This window comes from Antrostomus carolinensis, unplaced genomic scaffold, assembly GCF_000700745.2.
Source record: "Antrostomus carolinensis isolate BGI_N321 unplaced genomic scaffold, ASM70074v2 scaffold26677, whole genome shotgun sequence".
In the NCBI taxonomy this organism is placed as follows: Eukaryota; Metazoa; Chordata; class Aves; order Caprimulgiformes; family Caprimulgidae; genus Antrostomus; species Antrostomus carolinensis.
The window spans coordinates 1,080-11,572 of NW_010327077.1; the positions used below are offsets into that span (position 1 = coordinate 1,080).

General features: G+C 39.0%; 1 protein-coding gene across 1 annotated transcript; it reads left to right on the forward strand.

The window, feature by feature from the left end:
* Window positions 1-1,494: 1,494 nt before the first annotated feature.
* On the forward strand, window positions 1,495-10,135 carry MRPS35 (mitochondrial ribosomal protein S35; the record flags this gene model as incomplete). Its single annotated transcript, XM_029085915.1, has 6 exons — window positions 1,495-1,531; window positions 2,616-2,783; window positions 3,173-3,233; window positions 5,907-6,046; window positions 8,996-9,105; window positions 10,066-10,135. Coding segments are annotated over exons 2-6 (525 nt in total), but the record flags the coding sequence as incomplete, so codon positions are not given.
* Between the last annotated feature and the right edge of the window lie 358 nt (window positions 10,136-10,493).

Here is a 10,493-nt window from a genome sequence, read left to right on the forward strand (position 1 = left end):
GAACCCAAACATCCACTCCTAAATCCCTTTCAATGTTTTGTTTTGTTTTTCTCTAAATATATACTGTATTCTAATGTGGCAAGAGTGTATCAAACTTGAAAAACAAACAAACCCAAGCCCAAACAGGACAATTTAAAATAAATTTCATCACATTGACCTTCATTTGTCTGAAAGTTATGCAGGAGACACCAATTTCTTCTTGGTTTTATTTTGGAAGGAGGGGGTTGATAGTGATTAAATTAGTGTTTTGGCAGGTGGGGGAGGAAATGAAGACAAGAAAGTGAAGTTCTCCATTAAGATTGAAAATCTAGTGGTATTTGGTATCTTCATGCATCCCTGAGTCCCTCACCCAAAGCTCCAGATGAAGTCAGTTGGCTAGAAGGTTGAGCCAAATGGTGGCTCAGGCCTGCTTAAAGGGAGTAAACTCTTTGTTGTAGCTTTACTGGGCTCTTATTGAGCTTTAAGCTCAATAAGCCAGATCAACATGGTAAAATGACAGAAAACAAACCCATCAGCTTGTTCCAGCTTAAGAAGAATCTGGGACAGCTCAATAAGCCAGATCAACATGGTAAAATGACAGAAAACAAACCCATCAGCTTGTTCCAGCTTAAGAAGAAAAATGGTTCAATTTGATAACTGTTTGTACAGAGGTTCGATGAGGTTGAGTGGCACAGAAGAGGGTGTGAAGGTGTACTGTCAGAAGGAATGGATGAAGCCATGGGATTCTCCTTTTGGTAGTGATGAACTGGTAGGTTTAGCTGTCTTGTAGTGCTGGTGGAGAGTGGTTTGTGACTTAACAGCTGTGTGGGAAAGAGAAAAGGAAGCACAGTTATGAAGGCAAAAGCGTACTTTCTCTCATCTTCTTTTTCTTTTCTCCTCCATCATAGAATCATAGAACGGTTTGGGTTGGAAGGGACCTTAAAGATCATCCAGTCCCAGCCCCCCTGCCAGCAGCAGGGACACCTTCCACTAGACCAGGTTGCTCAAAGCCTCATCCAACCTGGCCTTGAACACTTCCAGGGAGGGGGCATCCACAACTTCCTTGGGCAACCTGTTTCAGTGTCTGACCACGCTCACAGTGAAGAACTTCTTCCTAATATCTAATCTAAACCTGCCCTCTTTCAGTTTAAACCCATTTCCCCTTGTTTTGTCATTAACTGCCCTTAATATATATTCCATCATGCTGGAATATGTGACGCTAGCAAAATGCATTTAGGTGTGTAGCCACTGAATTGTTGTTAATGTGTTCCAGGTATAGACCCAGACGAAATGGCTTCCAAGCATTTTTTAATCTCAAGTTTCAAAAAATAAATGAGCAATCTGCAGTAGGAGTACCTGATCTTCTTGTTCTTCCACATACAGACTAGGAAGTACTAGTGTATATTGTCTTTGTTAAAGAAAAAAAAGCATACAGGACTGCGCTGCATTTTTTCCCCGCACAAAATCATATAATACTTTATATTGCAAAATGTTTCTTTTTCTTTCAGCTTCAACAAGGAGAAGAGACGGGACACCACAGGTCATAAGACCAGTAAGTACTGAAACTATTTGCACTTAACTCAGAGGTCTTTGAAAACAGTTTTCTAAGCTATGTCTTCGCAGTTTGTACAGGAGCCCCTTCTGCCATCAGAACCTGATGAAACAATCCACTGTGACTAAATTGGAGAACCAGCCCCTAGCTTCCTTAATCTCTCGGCTGTTTGCAGACTGTGTTCTCATAAAGGCAAAAACATTAACAGTAACAAGCTAACATTTACCTTGTATTGTCACCATGTACTGCAGGCCTTGAAAGCAAATTAACATTGCATTTAAAATAAAACCGGGGCATTTCAATGTTGGTTTCAGTATGGGTTTAGAGGATTTCTAGTGGTTGTTTTCTGGTGTAATTAAAATCAAGTATTGTGCAGAAGTGAAATCGTTCTTGCACAGTAGAATAAAAACTGCTGTCTGTGCATTTATTCACTGAGAATTTTCTTACTTATTATACACATGAATTTCAAAAGCAGTGTATGATTTTTAAAGGCAAATAGTAAATGTGGACTTCGTGTGCATTAAATTTTTGTTCATTTAACTTCCAAGAGCAGATTTAATGATACACCGAAGCAGTCAGACCAGCTGACTGTGTATATCCATTGGTCTTTTACCTTTTTTTTTTTAAAAAAGCATTTGACTGGAGCCTTGGTCAGTTATTAGAGGAAATAAGCTGCAATGTGTTAATGCATTCTTCCTATACTGGAATTTCTATAGCAAGTACTTTTAGAGTTATTAATATCTATTTCTTTTAATATGATCTTGTTCAGACTTTCAGAATTTTAAAGCTCACATTCTTGCCCGCACTAGATGATTAGGCACTTTAGGAAATTGAGGTTGCAATTAAATACTGGTTTGATTCCCCTGTTTCCCCTGCTGCTTTATCACAACAGAAGAAGATGGTAAGGTTGCAGTTAAAGACTGGGAAGTGCCTGCTAGCTAAGCTTTGAGAGCTTCCTTCACAAATAAGTACTAACTTTTCATGTAAAGGTATCTTGAAATTTCTAGCTTTGGGAATTTATTCCTGAAATAGCTTTGTGTGTGTGTACTTCCAAAACAACATATCTCCTGTCAAACTTTTATAGCATATACCTCCCAGAACTGAGAGAATGGCTGTTGATCAGGACTGGAGCAGTGTTTATCCAACAGCAGCTTCGTTTAAACCTGCCTCTGTGCCTCTCCCAATTCGAATGGGTTACCCAGTGAAGAGGGGGGTACCTCCACCGAAAGAAGGCAATTTGGAACTTGTAAAGGTAAGACACATTCCATTGGTGTGTGTTAACTTTGAAAATTATTACTCACTAAGACTGCACTACTTTGATTGGAATATTTGCATACTGTTTTCTATTATTAAATCAGATAATACTAAATTTAATTTCTAAATTAAATGGTAACAAATACAAATAAACCAAATCAGGAGACTTTTTTAGGATTATCATGCCTGTGACTTTCCTAATGGGGTTTTGCTTAAGTCTTTTGCTAAATGAGACTCGAGAAGAGTCTTCTTACCTCAATATTTTATTAAGCCTATTGTACTACTCTAACATAAGTTAAAAATGTAACTGGATTTCAGTAATATCACTTTATCAATGAACAGACAAAAAGCTTATATTTTGCTAACTCTTTAATATGTCCATTTCAGATTCCCAATTTTTTGCATCTTACTCCTCCTGCAATTAAGAAACACTGTGCAGCTCTTAAAGGTGAGAGGTTTTTTGTCTTGACGGGGTTTTTTCCTCTTTTTTGCTGTTTTTAAAAAACATCTCTTGGGTTTTTAAGACGATGCAAAATGTAACTGTGTTGATGAAGTATAAGGTGAGACATGGTTCACCTCTGAAGCTGGTTGTCAGGCTTTGCCTAATATTGTTGTCAGGCTTTGCCTCATATTGTATGCTTTCTTGTTGCTGCATTGAGTCATACAGGTGAGAGGCAGGTATGTTTTAGGAGGTTTTCAGCAATGGTACTTGAATTTTACCTTTTTATTGGGACCTGCTTGTACTGGAGAATAGTTTAGGGAAGATGAGTGATGGATGTAACTCAGTTCTCAGAAAATTTTCTGAGATTAAACCAGGGTTTAATCAGTAGCCATTCCAACATGCATTTTAAAAAATGCTATTGATAAAAGGAACCCTTCAGTAAGAGTAAAGTCTGCTGAGGAGATACAGGATCTAATGAAGGCTGAGAGCACCTCTGCCAGCCAGGAAGCCAATAAGGAGAACCTAATGAGGAGGTTAGCCCAAAGATAAGTGAAGGCATGAAGGGGTAGGGAGGATGTGGGAAGAGGCCTGTCTTGAGTTGCCTGTATACAAATACATGCAGTATAAGAAACCAGAGGAATTGGAAGTCTGAGTAGTCACAGAAATGCAGAGAGAAAGCTTATGTGATTGAGGTGCAGGCAGGGGTGATGTGAAGGAGGAGGAGCTGACCTGTACCCCAAAGAAAAGCTCAGATGCAGAGCTTTGCTGTGAGCTGTGTAGCAAGCTGGTTGAGAGTTTGAGAATAGGTAGAAGCTTGAGAAGAGGAGAAGCCAGAAAGGTGGTGTTGGTGTTGGGCGACTGCCCTAGAATGCCTGGTTAAGAAGAGGAAGTGAATGAACAGCTCACTGAAAAAAGCCTCAGAACCACAAGCTTTGGTTCTCATCGGGAACTGCAGCCATCTCAACATCTGCTGGAAGGGTAACAGGATGCAATGGAAGCAATCTAGGAAATTTCTGGAGTGTGTTGCAGGTAATTTCTTGATGCTGGACAAACTGTCTATGGGAAGATGCTGGTTTGCACGTGCTACTTGCAAGTATGGAAGAACTGGTTGGAGATGTCGAGGTTGCTGGCAGCCTTGATTGCGAAAGGAAGATTGTGGAGTTTAAGATCTTGAGAGCAGAGAGGAAGGCAAGTAGTGTATTGAAGGCGATTTCTCAGTGAAAACAATTGATGAGTTGACTAGGAGACACACTCTGGATTTGTTGTTCAGAAACAAGGAAGTACTGGTGAAGTATGTGAAGGTTAGAGGCATCCTTGGTAACTGTGGTGTTTAAAATCATGAGAAAAGTGAGCAAGACAGACAGTGGAACTAGAGCATGGACTTCATGAGAGTGATTTTGGTTTATTCAGGGATCTGCTTGGCAGATGTCACAGGGTTATCTCCTAGGGAGCAAAGTGGCCTGTGAGAGCTGGTGGATGTTTAAGTTCAACCTCCTTAAAAGAGCAAGAACAGTCCATTCCAGCAGGCAAAAAGTTGAGCGAGTATGGCAGAAAGACAGCTTGTATGTGCAGGAAACTCGTGGGTGACCTGAGATGCAAAAAGGAAGTATATAGAAAGTGGAAGCAGGTAAAGACTACCCAGGAGGAACAGGAGATTTTTGCCAAACCATATTCAAGAAGGGCAAGAAAGAAGATTCAGGAAACTGCAGGTCAGTCAGCCTCACCATGTTCCCTGGAAGATTGTGAAGCAAACCTTCCTGGAAGCCATTTCCAAGCACCCAAAAGCATGCTTTATGACAGCCTGGATAATGGTAGAGAGCATGACCTCAGCACATCTTCCTAAAATAACAAACTGGGAACAAGCGATACACTGGAGAGCAGAGCTGCCATTCAGAAGGTTGTCAACAGGCAGGAAAAAAACTGCTGCCTCATGAAGTTAAACAGAGGCAACTGCAACGTCCTGCATCTGTGAGGGAATGATTCATGCAGCATTACAGGCCGGGGGGATGTGAGGGAGTGCAAACAGCTAGGAAGGAGCTTTGCAGAAAAGGCCATGTGGGGCCTAGTGGGCATTTGGAAATTGAACATGAGTCAGCAGTGTGCCCTTGTGGCAGGGAAGGCTAACTGCATACTGGGTTGTATTAACAAGAGTGTAGCTACCATATTCAGGAAATTAGTTCTTTCCCCTCTTGAGTGTTGCATCCAGTTCTCGAGTCCCCAGTACAGGAAAGACATGGACCTGTTAGAGGATGGTCACACAAATGATCAGAGGGCTGGAGCACCTCTCCTGTGAAGAAAGGCTGAGAAAGCTGGGGTCGTTCAGCCTGGAGAAGAAAGGGCTCCAGGGGGACTTTACTGTCACGTTTCAGTACATAAAGACGGGGAGAGACTTTTTACCAAGGCCTGTAGTGACAGAACATGGGGCAATGGTTTAAACTGGAAGAGAGTAGATATTTAGATTGGACATAAGGAAGATATTTTTTATTTTTAATAAATATCTTTATTTTTAAAGATATTTATTAATGAGGGTGGTGAGACACTGGAAGAGGTTGCCCAGAGAAGCTGTGGATGCCCCATCGTTGGGAGTATTCAAGGTCAGGTTGGACAGGGCTTTGAGCAGCCTGATCTAGTGAAAGACGTTACAGTTATTACTTGGAGTGTTTTCTCTTTGTTATACAGATTTCTGCACTGAATGGCCGAGTGCTTTGGACAGTGATGAGAAATGTGAACGACATTTTCCTATTGAAATTGAAACAGTAGATTATGTTTCTGCAGGGACATCTATTCGTAATCCCAAAGCAAGAGTGGTGACTTTAAGAGTAAGTAGTAGTTTTGGTAAACAACTTTTTTTCACAAATACTTGGCTTTTAAGAACATGTGCAAGTATGATATGTTGTAAGGAAATGAGGGGAAATGGTTTGCTGAATGTATGAATAGAAAGCAGTGTATTAAGTATATTGCAGCATGTTAGAACTGAGTTTGTAAGGTTATGAATAGGTATTTACAAATGCAAGATAAAGCACTGATATGAACAAAATAGTGTACCTTCTGAAGAATCTACTTACAGAAAAGGCTGTAAGTGCCTCTGCACTCAGTGTCTTGCTTAGGCTCTCTTATTGCTAATTTATAGACCTTGGAAGTGCATGAGAATTGAAAGATAGGTCGTATGAATGGGGCACTATTAATAAGGATTGAGTTGGCAGGCCTCCAGGCATCAGTGTGTGTGCAGTAGGACTTATTTGATAAGTTCTTTCTCTGATAACAAAATCTGCCTAAGGAGGGGGAAGATAAGGATTTAGAGGTGAAAGGAGATTGTACTAGGTCAAAGAGTGGTTGAGTATGTATCAATGAGAGCATTTACTGTGTTACCGACTATGATAAACTCTCTGGTGGATCTTCATTATAAGATTTCCTTTTTTAATATTGTCTAAAAGTTTAAGTTTTAAAATCTTAAGATCTTAATTAAAAAAATACACCTTTTTTCTACCAGATATCATATTAGAAATGCTGATTTTTCATTTCTTGTAGCCTAATGCCAGTATTTCTTGTCATTAAATTTATCCTAGTCTGTTCCCAAGTGGAACTTTACACATTGTGTCAGACAACATAGGTGGTAAAACGTAACTTCTTTACTTCTTGAAAATCAACTGCAGTTCTTTATGGAGCTCTAATTTTTCTAAAATTCACCATAAAATAGTCTGCACCGTTTCAGTTAACAGTTATAAGCTGTCTAATTGATATTCCGTGTTGAAGCAAGTAACCACATAAATATTTGTCCCTTCAGTGTGACTTTGCATTAGTAAGAACAACATATTTTTGTGGTAGCATAGGCAACAGACCAGTTAGCTTTTTAGTTTTTACAGAAAAAGCAAGTCATGTGGAATAAAATCATAGCACTCTAACAGTAAATTTCAGACAATCACATTGTATGAAGACAGCATGATGCAACTATGAGGCCATACTTTTAAGACAGTGCAAAAACCGCTACTCACGTTGTTTTGCATTGTTGGTTAAAGTAAGCTAATGCTGGACATCTGAGCTGGAGTATCTCGTTAAGTTTAGATAGTCACGGTCATAAAGTGCTTGAGTGCAGTAGCAGTTGTTTGTTTGCCAGAGAGTTGTGTCTGACTCCAGAGCTTGGAGCATTCTTTCTTTCTGTGAATATTAGAGAAGTACAATATTAAGAAAATGTCTTTTACAAAAAGGCATTTCTCATCGTTTTGGGTGAGCATTGCCAGGCAGCAGTGAGGGTAGGCTGTTTTCCAAGGAAGGCAATCCAGGGGCAGCAAGGCACGCAGGGGCAGTGACCTTCCCAAAAAGAGTGCAGTTACTGCCTGAGCAAGTGAGCAGGACAGGTCTGGTGATAGTAGCCTCATCTATCCAACAGCCCATTAATCACCTGACAAGTTCATAATGATAAGGCAGGTTTGAAGTTGAAGGGGAAAGACAAGTCAGTGGATCAGGATTAGGTCTAGTGACAGTAACTAGGATCAGTCAACAGTCTGCTGATTGTCAAGCCAGTCCATAGTGATGCAGTAGGGGAGGTCAAGCCAGGAAGTCAAGGGTGTGTGTCAGGGTTGTGTCAGTGTGGGCCATGGCTGGGCACAGAGATAGCTGCGCTGTGGCTCAGGCAGAGACTGAGGCTCAGTGCCCTAGCTTAGGTGCAGCTTCTCTGTAAAGCAGGGGTGGACCCACCTTCTCATAACTCCCATTTTTTGTCACCACTGATTGAAGGCTGTGTGGCTGCACTGTATGGAAGAGCACTATATGTAAGATACCCCCTTAGAAAGGGTGGATGTATGCATAGGGACCTTGGAAGTATCGTGACTTCAGAAGTGGTTGTTCATGGTCATTTTCGGCTGCACTGAGAACAGAGCTTTTTAATTTATTTTTATTAGAATTTTTAATTTTTTATTAGAGTTGGACTTGATGAAATGTCAGCTAGGGAACAAAGCCAGTTGAGCTCCTGCTCACCAGTATTATGGGCATGCATGGTAGAGGAGCATGTAATTCCTTAAAAAGGAGACATTTTTCATATAATATATGGAGTATTGAATATTAAGGTTTTTTTCAAGATTAGAAGTTTTAGTATTGAAACCCTGTTGTCTCCTCACTTGCCGTGTTTAAGTTTAGTACTTTAGCTTTCTGTTTTTAGTAGTAGGGTTTTTTCTTTTCAGGTGGTACTCTTTTCCTGATATTTATTGGAACTTCTGAATTCTTTTAGTCCTTCAACTTCAGTTAGTTTTTCTGATGCAGGTTTCTTGATTTTTTTTGGACAGTTCTTTCGTGCAGCAGTGACACAGTAGAAAGAATGCACAGGGAAAACAGTGGACTAATTAGTAAGAGAGTACTGTTATGTCTTCATGTTTTTAATATTCCTCAGCAAATCTTACTTAATAGAAACTTATGTTTCCGACTTCATATATCTTTAGTCTGTTAAGGTTCATATCCTTCTTATTTGCTCTTGTATAAACAGATAGCAAAAACCAGTTTGCTTTACTTTTCATACTTGTTATTACATATGGAATCTAGCTTCAGACTAACTTTTGAGAGGTTGGGTTTTCTTAATAAATACTAATTGTTTGTTGTATATCTTATGTTTGTGGGTTTTCTGGTATTGGGACAGAATTTGAAGAAATTCTGCAAATGCACACTTAATAGCTATCCTTTTAATTCTTGATTAAAGTTGTGCCTATCTCAAAATATTTTCAGAGTGCAGAGATCGGATTTATCCAAGTAATTAAAGGCCTTTTCTCTTGTACTTGAAGGTTAAACTTTCTAACTTGAATTTGGATGACCATGCAAAGAAGAAGCTCATCAAACTTGTAGGAGAGCGATACTGTAAGGATACAGATACGCTCACAATTACAACTGACAGGTATGGTTACCAGAAAGAAAGAAAAAAAATGCCTGTAGCAATGCTGACCGTATAGAAAGGGCTGGATGTCTTTCAGTACTGTCAAGTATTGTCTTAGTAAATTATTATATTTTTAAGGCTAAAATATGACATAAACATACTAGTACTCCTGTTATTAACTGTTAAAATTGTAATGGACAAATCACATAAGGTCAAACATAGTATTTGTTAAATGTGGCTAGTTATTGAAGCTCTGTATTTAGAAGTCTCATTTGTTATTTTAAAGTGGTTGTGTTTCCCAAATGGGTTCTGTTAGTTTTAACAATGATCTGAAGAGTTTCAGGCAAGCAAAATGGGGATGTTGGTGTCCAGACATTTCTCAGTGGTTTCATGTTCTAGATATAAACAAATCACTGTAGTTATTTACAGTTATGTTTAGAAGGCTGCATGAAAGAACGTGTTTTCTGTGTTGAATTCTGAAGAGTTTAAGAGAATACATATGTATTCCTAAATTTACAGTGCACTTTAATTCATAACTGCTTTCAGTGATAGGAAAAACATTATTGATAGTCTTTTTTGTGGCTAAAATGTTAGGATACCTGAAAGGAACGTACCTTCTAGAGCACCTGTGAATGGTCTTATGCCGCATTTCAGAAGGAACTCTCAATGTGCTTGTTGATATGTCACTTTATTTTTAGTAAATTCTAAGGCCTAGGCTCTGAGCACTATCCTTTCTTTAATATAGGATTTTCCAGGTTGGTATTTAGATTACTTTTAAACTGAAGCTCTTTCACTGTGAAAGAAATACAAGTCAACAGCTTGAGTCCTTTTTAAAGTTTATTTGCCAGAATAGTCATAGTCCATAGTCATTCAGATGAGGGTCTCTGATGTAGTCTTTTTTTTGATGGTAAGTTTAACATTTTCTTCAAAAGTATATTATAGTGGCTTAATTTTAAAAAGGCTTTGTTTATTAATTTTCAGATGTCCTTTAAGAAGACAGAACTATGATTATAGCATACACCTCCTAACAGTTTTGTACCATGAATCTTGGGTAAGCAATTGTGAATAACTCACACACGCTTTCTAATGTGTTCTCTGTAACTTATGAAAAGTTCCATGACTGTACACAACCTAAAGTAAATTATCTTATTCTTTTACTGTTTTGCCTCACTTTTCTTCAAATTCAACCAAGATAAGTTGATTATGTTTAAATCTTAATTCCCTGGTCAACTTAGGGTTCATTTCTTAAACTTCCTAAGTGCTATTCTGCTCTTTGTCTACATAGTTTGCCTCTTTTCAGAATTTCTCTTGTTTTTGACTTTAATGGGAGATTCTTTCCCAATACTTTGTTTCTCCTAATAAGCCTACAACTGACCCCAAACCTAGCAGAAAACACCTTAATTCTCAGG